The sequence below is a fragment of a genome, unplaced genomic scaffold (genome assembly GCF_019419815.1).
Source record: "Pyrus x bretschneideri cultivar Hongxiangsu unplaced genomic scaffold, Pyrus_bretschneideri_v1 Contig200, whole genome shotgun sequence".
Classification (NCBI taxonomy): domain Eukaryota; kingdom Viridiplantae; phylum Streptophyta; class Magnoliopsida; order Rosales; family Rosaceae; genus Pyrus; species Pyrus x bretschneideri.
The window spans coordinates 423,789-439,814 of NW_025999503.1; the positions used below are offsets into that span (position 1 = coordinate 423,789).

Genomic DNA, 16,026 nt, shown 5'->3' on the forward strand with positions numbered 1-16,026 from the left:
CGTCAAAATTGTTTGTATATGCTTGGAGATCACATCAGCAAAAAATCACAAAAAAAAACATTCAGAGATCAAGTAACGGGACAAAGCTTTTCAACGGTTATAAACGAAAAATCACGATTTAACGGTTATTTTAACTCCGATTTTGATGATGTTTTATAACTACACTCCTTGACCCTATATAAATACAATGAATGAATTTGATCTTCAATTTAAAATATTTACACAAGTGGATACCACAAAATCTTATGTTATACTTAATGAAAGTAAAAATAAACTCTAAGTGTTAGTCAATCTATCGTTTTACGAATTCTCCAAAACTAATTTCAACGATCCAAACCGTCAAAATTGTTTGTATATGCTTGGAGATCACATCAGCAAAAAATCACAAAAAAAAAAATTCAGAAATCAAGTAACGGGACAAAGCTTTTCGACGGTTATAAACGAAAAATCAAGATTTAACGGTTATTTTAACTCTGATTTTGATGAATTTTTACAGCTACACTCCTTGACCCTATATGAATACAAAGAATGAATTTGATCTTCAATTTAAAATATTTACACTAGTGGATGTGGATATCACAAAATCTTATGTTATAATTTATATACTTAATAAAAGTATAAATCAACTATAATATTAATAATTATATACATTAATTTAATAATTTTATATCCCTAAAAAGTAAAAACTATAATAATTATATAGATGTAGGTGTAAATTGAATACAATTTCATGATGATTGATGTAAATTGAAGATTTTGTAAATGGAGGTGTAAACTTTTGAGAAAGACTTACAATCTTAAAAACAAAAACTCTTTATCCTTACACATTTAATATTTGTAATATATTAGTTGTGTATGTATTCTTTTTTTTATTAGGCTTTTATTTTCGAGTGTAGATATAGTACTTGAACGAGAAATGTTTTAATGTTTTGAAGTAATATTTATGTGGCAATGTGTGGTATGTGCAAATTTAAAATTTTTTTTTTTTTCTTAACGGGTCATAACGGGTCGGGTCACTTTACCCGTTGGGTAAAGTGACACGACCTGTTAAGGACCCGTTAAGATAACGGGTGTGATACGACACGACCCGTTAAGATAACAGGTGCTACACGAAAACGACACGAACACGATAGACACGACCCGTTTGCCAGGCCTACGCACATACCTACCAGAATAGTATAACGAAAACAACGAAACATGTAAATTCAAAGGTCACTCGGAACATGCTAAAAGTAAAAACTAAATTGCATAGCGATATATCTGGATTTACCTTTAAAGTGGCCTATGATATGTCATTAATAAAAGGCCCGAATTTTTTGTCCACTCCGCTAAATTGGTAGGAGCTTTTGCTTTACCAATCAGAACCTTAAAACAAAACCTGTAAAAGTATGATAGCGATGATGACCTGGTAAGTTTATTACATATTGTTTCAAATACAAATTGACACTCGTGGGAAAAAAAGAAAAAGAATCAAATATCATATCATATATCGACAACACTCTAAGAAGGTATGAAGTCATCTCATCTAATTTTATGACAAATGGGTGAAACTCGTTAAAGAAACTCAACAATGGGTAGAACGTTTAAGTCTTATCTGATGACAGAAGTGATGAGGTTGTAGTTATTTCATCAGGAGGCGTTAAAACCATGAATCAAGAGGATTACAGACCAGGGATTTCAAATATTTTAATTATAAGAAGACTTGTTTGCAATACAAAGAAAAAGCTTTTTATTGTTGATAAAAATGCACACAACACCATTGGAAGTTTAAGGTGTACACAAGAATTGATTCCCCTGAAACAATCATTAATTCAAAAGAACCAAAATTTTGTTATGTCAATGCAGATTAGATGGGAAGTAGCACACATTGCCAACAAATTTGTGTAACGGTTTATTGCAGAGAGAGAGATAGCTGATGGTAAATTAAAAAAAAAAATGGTTTTAGAGAAGCGACTTCTCAATTTCATATTCTTATCAGTTAATTTCATTAATCTCTTATAGTGAATTTACATTAAAAAAAATAGATGACAAATAGATACATATAAATAGGTAAAATATCACTTCGCAGAATATAAACCCTATGAGAAGAAAATAAAAAGTAGAAACGTCTCCCTTGAGTATGATCAACAAAACCATAACAAAGGTGGCTAATTATGGAAATATCATGCCGCATGATTCGAATTAATTTATCATAACCATGGTCTGTAACAGAGTGGAAATATCACGCCACATGATTCGAATTAATTTATCACTAATCTAAATTCTAAAAATGGTAAAAGTGAGAAAATATACCTATCAACCTGCTTGCTGTGCTTTGTGTAATCCAAGTTCCACTGTGTGACTCTGCACAGCTGCATAACCTCCCGTGGCGAACGCTCTGAAAAGGTTTAAATTGGCAGCAGATTGCCAATTAGAATTGAAAGGCAAAAACATCATTCCACATATTTCCACTGTGCTACAAATTGGCTACTAAATAGCAAAAAAAATTCAAACTTGAGCTCCCAAGTAGTTTTTTTTGAAAATTTCAGGCATATAGTGAAGAATCAAGATCGGTCCCTCGTAACTCAATTGAACCAAAACACCTTAGTAACACAGAAGACAACTTCTTTTTACGATATTGCGTTTGATATTTCTTTTGCTATTTACGTACACCCAGCGATTGGGAAAATGATTGGTATATAGATGTTAAATAGTGGAAAATGAAAAGTGTTGGTAAACATTGAGTGGTATGGAACTTTGAGCAATAAAAAACTAAGGATTTGATGCGAATGTTTGTGAAATGAATAATTTGAGCTTAAGTTATACATAATGTATTGTTTTACTCGTAAAAATTATTCCAGAATTGCTTGGGGTTGCTTTGATATTCAGAGTGATAAGGCATAGTTGGAATTTGAGTCAAAAGCTTATACATTTTTCTCTGGAGCTTGTGTAGTAGAAGTGGTGTCATCAGTTAGATGTAAAACAGAGAACAATCAAAGGCATTAGTGAACACTGAATAATGTGAAGATCAAAGGTAAAGATATTAGATAGATGTGAAATAGACTTGCATTCATAAATAAGCAATAATGCCAACATGACACTACAATTTTAAAAACACATCTTGTCAAACTCAAACTTTCATGTGAGAGACAATTTTAAATTGGATAACATTTAGTGAGAATGTAAGGAAATCAGAGTACATAACTCATCTATCTCTCTGCATAAACATTTAAATAACCAAATGCCAGTTATTGGAAAGCTGAATTACCTGGCCAAATTCTTCTTTTTATTCAAACAGCCATCTCCACTTGCTCTAAATAAAAAGGAGGAATTGTATGAACCACAACAATTGCCATCTCCACTTGTCCTGCATACAAAAGAGTAATAGTATACAGAGACGCTTTCATTTTTGCCTACCTATAAAGAGTAATAGTGTACAGAAACGCTCTTATTTTTTGGAATTCACCAAATGGAAAATACATGTATATACATTATAAAACTTGATGACTCGAATGCATGAAATGTACCAATCTCTGTTTTTTTTTTCTTTTTTTTTTTTTTGGCCTTTTCGCAACTTGCCCCTTTTTTCCGTCTTTATACATTAAGGAAAGCAACACATCAACAAGTTTTCGAGGTCTTCCTATTCATTTGGACAGTACTATTCTCCGTCTTTATCAAGCAAACACTATAAACCGGCAATTCACAAAACAAATAGTGTTAATTCAAAAATTAAAACATGCAAAAATAAAAAATAAAAAATAAAAAAAACCCGAACATGCAGGAACAAAAATTAAATAAAATCAAACATCACATCAATCCAAAACCCAAAATTTTTTTCGTTTCTTTTCCTCCAATCAGACCCTGCAAATCCAAATGGATATGGCCCCAGAAGAGCTCCAATTTCTCAACATCCCAGTCATACTCAGAGAACTCACCACCATCCCCAAACAGTCTTCTACCTCATAACCCTATTACACACTTTTCAGCCCATGATAACAAAAAAATCATCGATCAGATGAGAATTTACACAAACCCTAGAAAACCTACGAAAAAATAACTAAAACCCAATTATATTAAATAAAAAATTTGAAGCAGATCTTACATGAAATAGAAGGCACCTGACGTGCTGAGGAATAGTTTAAGACCAACATCAACGCCAACCTGACCGGAATTGTTGGAAAACTCTGAGGAGATTTCGAAATTGTTATGTTGGTTTTAGGGTTAGATTAAGACTTACGAGTGAGAGAACTTGTAGAATTTGATTTATTGGTTTGAGGGCTCACTACAAGAAAAATGAGCTTTGGGTACAAAATAAAGGGCACAATTGAGAATTTTGTGTCAGTTTGACCACCAAAAAGCTTAAACAATTCCCATTCCATAGAGGGCACCATCTATTGTGCCCAATGTTAAAAAAAGCAGACACAATACAGTAATGGGCACGGAAATCGTGTCGAGTGGGATCACATGACAACTTTTTTACTGAAAATGGGCACAAAAAATATTTTGTGTCTATAAAAATTATTTGTCAAAGGCACTATATGTTCTCTCTCGTTTGTCTTTACCTCCACTAGCACACCAATAATTAAAATTTATAAAATTGTGGTAAATAATGGTATGAAGCTGTTTATTACCGTGCAATATTTTAGCCTCAAAATAAGTTAGCAATAATGTTGTTCAAATTTGTTTTTCCCGAAAGCTGAACCTCAGATCTCTCACTTACAAGTAAAGAAGAATACCACTACACCATAGTACTAAGTGGCATGTTTTAGATTTACAAAGGATCATTTCCAGGTGCAATGAATGTTTGTTAGATTCGTATCTTTTTGAATTGCTTTTTGGATTGTTATCTTCTTGCAGGTTTGTTTTTTATACTTGGTGATATGGTTTTTGGTTTTAAAGTCCTACCTGCAGTGACACATAACCAACAATTGTGCCCTTAGGGTTGGTCTCTGTGCAAAAGTTAGTTGGTCTTCAGATAGACAAATGAGTTAATAATTGTAGATTCCTTTTTATGACACTAATGATAGAAATTGTGTCCACTAAATATTAATAAATAATAAATCACTCTACTTCTCATTGGGTCTTCAAATAGAGAATATATTTTAATAATTATAAATTCCTTTTTTCTGACACAAATGTTAGAAATTGTGTCCAGTAAATATTAATAAATAATAAATACTCTATAGCAAAAGAATATGTTGGCACAATTATGGATTTGTGCCTTTATTCTACTATAAAACGTCCACACACTCCCTTACTAATTTGTATATGGAAATTAAGAAGGTTGCTTCATACACATATGTTTCTTTTGAATTTGAGCAAGTTCTACATCATTGACAATGGCGGACAGGCGACGTCGTGGAGTTAGAATTGGAACTGAATCTCCAGCATCACATTCGTATATTGCTTCCAACATTACAACAGAAAATTCCACAACGAATCCTCCAGTTCAACGTCCACGACAACCTGTTAATGCCGGGCGCATGCCTCGTCCTTTTAATAATCAGTACATTCTTACTACTTTTGTTGATGGTCGCCTTGGCTACGCATTACCCTTCAATAACGGATGCGTACGCGCACCTCAAGGACGTGTATTGCCAGCATGGGCAAACCCAGGTAGGACAGAACAATATCCTGTCAATTTGGTTTCTGCTGAAACAACAACTGAACAGTCTACCAATTCTGTCGTTATTATTGAAGAACCACGCACTTATCAAGCACAAATTCGTCCTAGAGGTCTGTCTGTCCCACAGTTGAGCTCACGAAATATGCAGAATGTTACCATTGAGATTTTAAGCAGCGATGACGAGGACAATTAATATATTTTGTATTATGTTATATTTCACTGGTGTACTATGAAAATATAACTATCTTATGCTATGCTGGACTCCTCTTGGGTCCTTTTATCAACTTATGTCGTATTCCAATATAATAATGTTTTCTTTCTAATTAGCCCTTGTAGATTTACTCCTAGTATATATTTTTTTAGGTTATAATTATGTTTCTCGTCCGCTTCATACCGCAGAATTCAGTGAATTCACAACGTGGCAACACAAAGGTTATGAGACATTATTACTTTAGTCTAAAGTAGGAGGGGAAATCGCACTATTCATATGAACAGTGTTTTGTAAGACATTTCAGTTTATTTACAAGATTGCCACTCGGGTGCTTTTGGCCAACTTTCTGGCTTCGTTTTCACTTTCTCAAACCCTAGCAGCTACAACACCATCTCTGGAATAGCATCAGCACCTGCTTCCTAAAACCAAAACCACACAAGCTCGGCTTCATTTTTGTAACTCGAGAGCTTCGGTGGGATGAAGGAGAAGTGCAGGGAGATGGATTCGAGTCGGCGGGCGGAAGAGATCTTCAGGGATTACAGTGGTCGGAGAACCGGAGCCGTCCACGCTTTAACTAACGGTACTCCTATCTCTCTCTCTCTCTCTCTCTCTCTCCCCTCTGTTTCTCTCTCTTAATTTCCTTTTGGTTTTGGAAATCTCTGACCTTTTGGGTGATGTGGTTTTCTCATGTGGACAGAGAGAGAGAGGTCGAGCAAGGTTTCGTCGATTTCAGTCAACTTGGGCTACCCCCAACGTCCGGTAAGGTATCAATCTCTTCCTATCCGCACGGTTCTCTGGTTTTCGCTTTGATTTTTTTATGGAAGGTTTGAGATTTCTCTAATCATACAATCAGCTTGCCCTTAATTATTCTTTCACTATAGTTGACTGTTATAGTCCTCTTTTAGCTACTCGAATGACACAATAAAAATCCCAAGAAAAATTTTCTCACTTTGTAATTTCCCACAGATCCCTCGCTGATCCCTTCTCTCGCCTATGTCGTCTTACTCCACCGTTCACATCAGGAAGGCCCGTGCGTGGTTTTTTGGGTGGGGATTTCAGATTTCAAGGGGCAGAGAGGCTGTGTCTATTCCCTCTCTCCCACACCACACCAACCCACACACACCCCACCACCCCCCCCCCCCGGCGGGGCGCGCATCCCATCTTTGTCGTTGTCTATAGCAAAAAAAATTTGGACTTTTTGTGATCCCGCAACCCCACCCCCACATATAATTGGCTTTAAAGGGTTCTGGGTTTTGTTCTTTTATTATTTGTTTCTCTCTTTTGGACCAAAAGGGAGATTCTGTTCATTATTTCAAAGTATTATTATTTTTTTTAGAAATTTGAAAGATTGTTTCAAACATTGATATATAAAAGCAGTGCAGTTTGGCATATCAAATCAACCTGCTGCTTTCTTGGGACTCTAATTATTAGGTGAGTTCTTCTGTTTCTCATTTTATTGATGCTTTTTGGTTTTCCTTTCATCTAGGTTCTGTAATTTTCATATAGTTTTTTGTTCCTTTGATGCATTTGCTGCTGTGATCTTCTAACTGCTGAAGTTTCATCAGTTAGGTATGTCATTTTAACGGTTGGAATTCCACAATTTGATTAGTTTTGATAATTTCCGAAAGAAGAAGAAGGCCCTGTGTCCAAGTTTTAAAAGGCACACTTTGTAATGCTTCAAAATTTCATGCTTTTTTCAGGAATTCAGACAGGCAGGATGCGGATACTTCTGACTTTATCAAGGTTAGTGAATTATGTTGTTTCTCCACGGGGTGCAGTTTTATTGTTAAACTTTGTATTTCAATCAGTTTAACTCCCCTTTTAACCCTTGAATAAGGCATTACCAGTTTCTGGATTGATTCTACATTTTAGTCTGTTTTTATGCCTAATACTGTTTGTTATTCTTAAATTTTCCATTTTGTAGTTGTATAAGTTTTCCATAGGCTTCGATCATCTCCCCAATAAACCCAGAGCCTCATTTTCTCCTGCTAAGCAAAAGAAAATCAAGGAGGCCTGCAACTTCGTATGCAGTCCGCCACTGCAAATCAGTCTGGAAACTGGAAAATTCAAAGGTAAAACACACCAATATCTTTGATTTTGGTCTCTACTGCACAGTTTGACAGACAAATGATAAACCTAACACATGCATGCTCTGATTTCCTTGGTAGGTCATATTTTTCACTTTCTGGATGTGCAAAGTTTGGATAGTACACATCACCGGGCCAAACCTTTCTCAGGTAAGGAATTACATCGCGTTTGTTGAAAATATTTGCTTCCTTTCCTCTGATGTATGTATATGCATGATGTATGTGTGTGATTTTAGATTGTAATGTATCACAAATTTGTGGCATGAAAATTGATATTTGTAGACTTACCCTTTATTTTTTGGCTGTGATGGGGGAAAGGAAAATAAAATTTCAAAGATTGATACTTTTATGTGATTTCTTGGCTCTTTTTTTCATATGATTTTCATTGTATGTGTGCCAGTGTATGTCTCTTCTTGAAAAATGCATGTTGAAAATGGGAGAATTTTGGACATTGACATGTTTAGAAGTCAGGTTTTCTGAATGAAAATACTCTTATGATTTGTTTGTAATTTGTTTTGCAAATGGGTAGGAATGTCATTCTAAAAGGATATTGGCAGGAGGGGGTGGAATGTCATTCTAAGATATATATATCAGCAGCAAGGGTGTGGAAGCTCACACGCTCAGATTTCAACGCGTTTCGAAGGTGGAAATGACAAGAATGTGCAGTGTGGACCTCCAATTTCTAGTGCTATGATGCATGAGGACTGCCAAAGTGAGAATACTGGTTAGTTGTCATTAAGCAGCCCTTGTAGATGTGTATTTTGTTTATATATTGCTAGTTTAACCATTAGTACGTTTGACTTGGGGATACAAGCTTGGATATGTTATATTTTGTTGTATATAGAGAATCCCGGGTATGTCCAGCATAGGATAACATGTATTTTTTGGTTTAACATTTGGATGGGTTGTATTGTTAGGTTGCATGAATCGGTCTTAGCCGAGAACATGGGTTATGTAATATATTAACTTCACTATTTTAGTGCTAATGTTGATTTATGTTTAGTTTGTAATGGATGATTTGTAAGTTTCTAAATTTAGGTGGAAATTAGGTTCTATGAGCAACCTGATGATTTCCATGTTTAAATAAAAATATCCAATTATGCCACAAATTTTTAATTGTGCTGGAGTTTTATTGTATTTATTAAAATATAATAGTGGCACAATTTTAAAGTTGTGCCCTTGCTTTAACATTTATACAGCAATCTAAGCCTTTAAAATAGCAATTGTGCCCATCTTACACCATACATTCAGTAGCCTTTATTAGAGGTATGACGCAATAAGGGTTGTATTTGTGCTTAGCTTTGGGCAGAAAACATCATATTGTGTGCTATAAGTAATGGTGACGCCCATAGAGGGCACAGATACAAACTTAGTTGCTGCACTGTTGCTATTGGTCTATGAGCACAAATGTTGGTGCTTTTTGGCCTCAAAAGGCACATATAATTTTTTGTGTGCAGTGCTCATTTTTTTTGTAGTGGCTTGAGGTTGTTTTCTTATTTCATGCAAAGAAAACTTGAATCAAATGCCAAACAAAAACCCCAAAATCTTACCTGATGACAAATCAGAGGGAGAGCTTTGCGGAATAAGGATCGGAGAGGATTTGGAGGTGGAATTTGCTGACGCTGGGGTGAGTGAAGATGATGTTGCAGTCCAGGTGTCGGTCGACGATGAAGACACCACTCAAATTCTGCCCATCTCAACAGAATCCAACAGTTGAGGATTTCTGCAATTTGTTGGTTTCAAGGTTAGATTAATTGTGAGAGAAACTGTAGAAATGAATATGTTGGTTTGAGGGTTCGAGTTTTTTTGTGATGATTGTAAGCAACAGAAGAGATGAAGTGGTGAGCAACAGAACCAGTGAGAGTGCAACCAGGAAGAGAGTAAACAGCAGGCAAAAAAGGAAGGCAACAATGAATTCTTTTTGACTACCTATTTAGTGAGTTCTTGGACCTATTTAGAGAGTTACTGGAGTGAAATGAAGCCAACTTTGCAACAGAGAAACAAACGAAAATGTCAAAATCCATAAATCCAAGTTTAACTCAATCAAATATAATAACCAATCAAAGTTGCAAACTGCAAATTCTCACAATGTAAACTTGTTTCTCAAGGACAGTTGGTCTCTCTCTCTCTCAATACAACATTTCAAACCAGACAATAATTAATAAAATAGAAAATTGAAGTACCTGGTAAGTTTTTCTTTTTATACACACGGTCATCTCCACTTGCTCTAAGGAGGAATTGTGTGAACCACCCTTCATTCAAAACATCACAACATCTGCACTTATATAAAGGAAAAAAAGAAATGGACTAAAATAAAATTATCCTATAATCCGATTATACAGAAGGCCAAACTCTTGAGTTGGGGCTGGTGGCCGTCGACCACATCATCGTCTCGATTTGAGAGAAAAGGGTTCGTTTGGCTCTTTTGTCCAATTATTTACATTAACCATTTCCAAATTAACAAGGAAACACCATGATCAATACCTATGTTGCTCCCTTCTTGTGATCCAAATTTGAAGAAGGCCGATGGGGAGGGGCAATTATAAGTGTCATCCTCTTTGTTTCTCCAATCCCTACATTGTCGACCAAAATAACATCAAACCAAGTGCAATACAATCCAATGTAAGGCTCACAAAATTTGAGCTCCAAACAAAGTCACAGGTCAGCAATCACCTAATCGATCATAACACCATTGCAAATATGAAAAACATAAACAATTAAGTCAGCAACATGATATGCCATCCCTTTCATATAAACACGAATTGCAATTCAAATATGCCACATTATTTACAAACAATTACAAGTCGAGAAACAATTAAATCATCATCATGAATCGCAGTGTAACATGAACACCATCAATTAGAAAAGACAGAGCTATATGGCAATAAACATGCAGAGAGTAAACATACAGAGAAGAATTGCTTCAGATCCTTCCCAAAAGCAATCTTCCGCATGATAACAAAAGAGCAGTTGATCTCTGATCTAATTGCAGACACAATCTGCAGAACCGACTTCTATGGAATTTGAACTTGTGAAATGTGGGGTGGAGACCTGAATGTAACAAATTGGTGTTAAGTGAATAATTCCAAACATATAAAATTTAGATCATCACACCCAAACACAAACAGAACAATTAAATAAAGAATTGAAGCCATACGCAATCTAATTAGACAAATAAGTGAACATTCCCATGCCGAAATCCGAAAGGCCAACAGAAATCTCTCATTATAGCACAGAAGACAAAACTTAAAGGACAAAACTTAAAACTAATCAAAATTAGGTGAACCAATTATAGAGAACATAACCCTTGTAATCAATCGGGAAAAGATTCTTTTAAATCCCAGAAAAAAAATTGAGTGGAGTTTTTATTAAAAAAACCATCATTTCAATTATTTTCCAATCTCACAGTTGGGATTAAACAGAAAATATAACTAAAAATGCCAACTTTCTCAAAAAACTACGACTATTTTTACAAATCTCCATTACCCAACACTGAAAAATCAGAATCACGAAGCAACGAAGAGCGGAACACACAATAACCAAAACGTTAAAAACAACATGTACCCATTTCAAAGACCAAAAATCCTGCAAGGACAAAAAAAATCCCAGAAAATCAGTACATCAACACTACTTGCAAAACGCCAAAATCAGAAAATTATTAAAAGAACCCAAAATAAGTGGCATGGTACTCATTTCTCCATCATTCAGTAGCTAATGACCTAATGAAAAAGAACCCAAAACAGACAGCTTAAATTATGGAAAGTGCTTATAAAGCTCATGAATAAATTTCAGAGTCTGCATAGAAATGGCATAGCGCAGATAACAACAGACAATAAAACTATGCACAGTATAACCTAAATCCGATATGTTGCATTCCACACACACAGAGATATGTCTACATATATATATATATATATATATATATATATAGATGACCCACAGAGATTAACAACATGCGGAGGTGTGCACGCGCACACACATAAAATATACATGCATACTTAATTTTTCAGACAATAATACCACACAACATAAGTTGCAAGCTGGGACTATTTGGTCGACTCAAAAGAAATTTATGGGTTAGAAAAAGCCCAAAAAAATAGAAAGACGAATGTTCGTTCATATCTTACGTCAACAGGAGGATGAATGCCCCTGCAAAAGACAACAAAGCAATCCACAATCATCCAACAAATAAGCAAAATTTCTTGCTAGTCAGTAATTATGGTCATATCTACCGCAGCGCTAAAAAGTAGATTTTTTCATGGCCCTGATGCTGAACAGTGAAATGAAGGGTGGACACCTATTTTTTGCATCTTTAGACTCAAGGGCAAGAGAAACCTACCAGTCCTCAAACAAATTAGGACACACTTGCGGATCGGCCAATGATTCTGCAGCTTTTTTATTGACCTGCCATATTGTAAATTAAAAGTACAAAATTAAAAATACTTGGAATAGCCAAATATATGCAAAAATCTTTCCTTGTTTCAATTCAATTGGTCGATAAAGTAGAAGACATAACAATTTTCCTTTGGTATGACTTCTACATCTCATATATACATTTCACTTGACAGAAAAGCGTCGTGTTCATGAATCAAGAAAAACACTGCAAAAGTCTAACCTTGTTCAGGTCATTTCTCCAAATTGAAACTATCTCTGAAACCTTGCTTGGTAGGTAAGATCGTGCCATCAAAGCTACTTCAGGTATCCGTCCACTGTAATGAAAGATAACGAAACCCTATAAAGCAGACCACAAAAATTAGACAAAACTAAAAACTAAACAGTTAAAAAAAAAATTAATAAAAAGGGCTTGAAAAGTTTTAGTTTTAATCAAAAACCATGTTATAAGTTTTGTTTAATGATTAGAACAAGGCCTATATTATAGTAGTCCAACTAAAAATGGCCTACCTATAATAAATTATGATTTGTTGATTTTACCCCTAACTTTTTTAGGTTGAGTTCCATATTTTCTTCATTAATGGAGTTCATCGTTGTTTTGCAGACTTTCTTCTTTTTCTTTGAAACAAAAATATGGATCCTTATGCTATCTAATTTATATTTTCTATTATTTCGTTGAAATGTGATCGTTGCTATTATTCATAGTGTATTCGAGGTACTGTTTTTCATATTTTCTTTGTTAGTGGAGTTCATCGTTTGTTTCTCCAGAAAATAAATTTGACATCTACATGCTATTCAATAATAACGACGGGTCACTGTTTCTGGACTGTAAAAATAAACTGTTTCTGGAATCTAAGTTACCGTTTATGGAATCTAGGTCACTGTTTCTGGATCCAAATGAAATACACATTGTTTCTTAAATGTAAGCTAGAAAAGAAATAATGAAATTCACCGTATTTGGATTCAAAGCAAAATAAGCATCATGTTTCTTAAATATAATCAACTGATGCATGAAAGAAAAGAAACAGTCGAAAGTTAAAATATAGATTGTTTCTGGAATATAAGTCATTGTTTCTGAAATTTAAGTCACTGTTTCTGAATTTTGGTTCTTTTCTTTCCAAATATAGTGATTGTTTATGCACAGACAAAACAAACATTGTATCTGATTTTTTTTTTCCTGAAACAGTGTTATGTTTTGGGTTCTCCAGAAACAGTTTTATGTTTTGGTTTTTTTTTTTTGTTTTTTTTTTCCAGACACTTTTTTCGCCGGTTTCTGCCATTAAACTTCTTTGAACTTGTTTCGCACTAATACAAAAAACACTTTGCGCGACGCAGGTCCTTCGTAACTCAAAGTCAAAAAACGTCGCGCAAAACTTTGCACAACGGACCTTGGTCACGCGCTAACTGTCGCGCCAAGGCATTGACAAAAAGGTTTGCACGACGAATAAGATACCTATGTCGGGCAAAGACCCTTTGCGCGACGTAGGCTGAGTCGCACAAAGTTTGCATGACGCAACCTACGTCGCGCAAAATGGATTAGATCACTTTTTGGTTTTGGTCAAAAATATTTTTTTTTAATTTTTAATAATATTGTAATTAAATTCTAAACAATAATTAATTAACCAAAGAAAAGTATTTAATTATAAAATATATGAAAATGTACATACAAGATGTCCGAACAAAAAAGAAAAAATTACAAGTAGTCTTCTAAGTGAAATGGCTCGGAGGTCGAAGGTGGAGCAAGATCAGGTACTGGTAGCGAGATTTGGATGCCGATCATTTGTATGGCTCGTACAAGGTCTTTCATGTGCCCAACACAGGCCTTCAACTCCTCGCCTTGGGCCCTCATCTGCTGGCCCTGGACCGCAAGCTGACCCTTTAGGGTTGTCACTTCCTCCTTCAACACATCGACCTTTACGGTGTTCGACCTAAAGCAGTAGATGCTAATAATGCGGGAAGCTCATTGGTCACACTCCGATGACGAGTGATCAACTGTGACATCTATACACATTTTGAACCATAAAATTATAACATTAGAAACTAATCGTTTCTTGCATTTGAAACTAATCAATTAGCAGCCAAAGTAATAAGTAGGTTACCAACATCCTTAATTTCAAAACAAGAGGAACTACCTATCCATTTTCATAGCCAACAAAAAAAAAGTGCATCAAGTGAAACAAAAAAGAATGGGTAATTCGACACTATTTTATAAACAGTAAGCTCTATTTTATTTAAAAAACCTATAGGGCGTGTTCGCTTAGGTTGGTTCTAGTTCAAGCCCTCATTTTAACAAGGTCAAGATAAGGAGACTAGGTGAGGCACTAGTCCCACTTAGTGAGATTGCTAAATAGCACCCTGTTTGATACAACTTAGACTAACTCATAATAGCTCAATTCGGCAAACTAATGCGGTGTAGCAAACATAGCCATAAAGTCCAAGCAAAGCAAATAGCTAGAAATCCTACCCCCTCCATTTTTCTGATGTGATAAAATAAGGAATGCACTATTACGGACAAAATAATTGTCCAAGAGTTCCGTACCTTGTTGTTGCCTGCTTCTATCAAGGTTTCCGGAACGGCTGGGCCTGCAGATCTGACCCACAGCTTGGATGACTCAACGGGAATGTGAGGCTCATGCCATTCTTGCTTCATCGTCTCTCCTTCTACGCTCCTCATCTTCTTCCTTCTCATGGGCCACCTGGAGATTGAACATTCCTTCTGATTGGTTAAACAATCCTTCATCTTGCTCATCCAGGTCCCACATCATCCTTGAGGAAGAAGAAGACATTGTAAGAAAAAAGTAGAAACTATGAATAATGATAGAGATTTTGGTGAACAAGGAAGCATAAACTATGAATAATGATAGAGATCTTGAGAAAATTGGTGTGAGATTTGTGAGGATGGATGGTGGATTATATGGAGGATTCAGAAAGGATTTAGTTGTGGATAATGCCACGTGGCATGCCGTCATTCGTTAAAAATCTGATGGAAATCTATCCTCAAAGATTGTAAACAGATTATGACAAGTGGCGAGACATGATTGGTTAATAATCTTATCGGAAATCCATCACCAATAATTGTATTTTCGGATCATGACACGTGGCGCAACGAGTACAATTAAAAATCTTATCAGAAATTCATCACCAATGATTGTCTTTTCGGATTTTATGACAAGTGGCGCAACGAGAACGATTAAAAATCTTATCCGAAATTACACCACAATTATTTTGTATTATTTTATAAATTTTCGGAAAATGACAAGTGGCGCAACGAGAACGATTAAAAATCTTATCTGAAATTACAAATAAAATTATTTTGCATTATCTTATAAATAAATAAAATACTAATATTTTATTGCCTATTGCTAGGGCTATTGAAGTGCAACAGTGGAGATGCAAAAGGCGATTACTGTTCATTAAAGGCAATTACTGTTCACTGGGTGGATAGCATAGTGTATTGCCTGGAGGGAGGGTTCCCACGCTGTAACTGCTCTAACTATTAAATAAACTTATCACTTGGTTTTTTGTTAACATTCAAAGTTTTAAAGCCATTTTCATTAGTTTTTCTTATAAATGATCAGAGATCTACAGACCTTCCCCTCTCCATCTGAAGTGAAACAGACCAAATAAACGGCAAGACTTGACGTCAGGGTTAAAATTGGAAGCTTAATAAATTATATTCCTTGGGCTAGTCCTGATTTGATGTTAGGCTTTGTCATAACTATTAAATAAAC

The 16,026-nt window shown here is 35.2% G+C and overlaps 1 protein-coding gene and 2 long non-coding RNA genes across 3 annotated transcripts; 1 reads left to right on the top strand and 2 right to left on the bottom strand.

Annotated features, from left to right (window-relative positions):
- Positions 1-1,200: 1,200 nt before the first annotated feature.
- Positions 1,201-9,925, bottom strand: LOC125477191. Its single transcript, XR_007258367.1, has 6 exons — positions 9,833-9,925; positions 9,454-9,626; positions 3,507-4,163; positions 3,248-3,346; positions 2,293-2,377; positions 1,201-1,378 (listed from the first exon to the last, which is right to left on the bottom strand). It is a non-coding gene; the product is annotated as an uncharacterized LOC125477191 (long non-coding RNA).
- On the top strand, positions 7,727-8,556 carry LOC125477190. Its single transcript, XR_007258366.1, has 3 exons — positions 7,727-7,888; positions 7,985-8,053; positions 8,433-8,556. It is a non-coding gene; the product is annotated as an uncharacterized LOC125477190 (long non-coding RNA).
- Positions 9,926-10,095: 170 nt separating the features above from the next.
- LOC125477187 (coatomer subunit beta'-1-like) lies at positions 10,096-12,596 on the bottom strand. Its single transcript, XM_048584151.1, has 5 exons — positions 12,519-12,596; positions 12,243-12,307; positions 12,031-12,052; positions 10,813-10,954; positions 10,096-10,476 (listed from the first exon to the last, which is right to left on the bottom strand). Exons 1-4 carry the CDS (start codon positions 12,585-12,587, stop codon positions 10,886-10,888), a joined length of 225 nt encoding a protein of 74 aa, XP_048440108.1. The 5' UTR covers positions 12,588-12,596; the 3' UTR covers positions 10,096-10,476; positions 10,813-10,885.
- Positions 12,597-16,026: the final 3,430 nt, after the last annotated feature.

Bases quoted from the DNA above. Each gene is read 5' to 3' on its own strand.
- LOC125477187 (XM_048584151.1), bottom strand. From the start codon at position 12,587: ATGGCACGATCTTACCTACCAAGCAAGGTTTCAGAGATAGTTTCAATT. The intron at 12,308-12,518 runs GTTAGACTTTTG...ACAATATGGCAG, and splicing joins GGAGAAATGACCTGAACAAG to GTCAATAAAAAAGCTGCAGA. The intron at 12,053-12,242 runs GTAGGTTTCTCT...TGTCTTTTGCAG, and splicing joins CCTAATTTGTTTGAGGACTG to GGGCATTCATCCTCCTGTTG.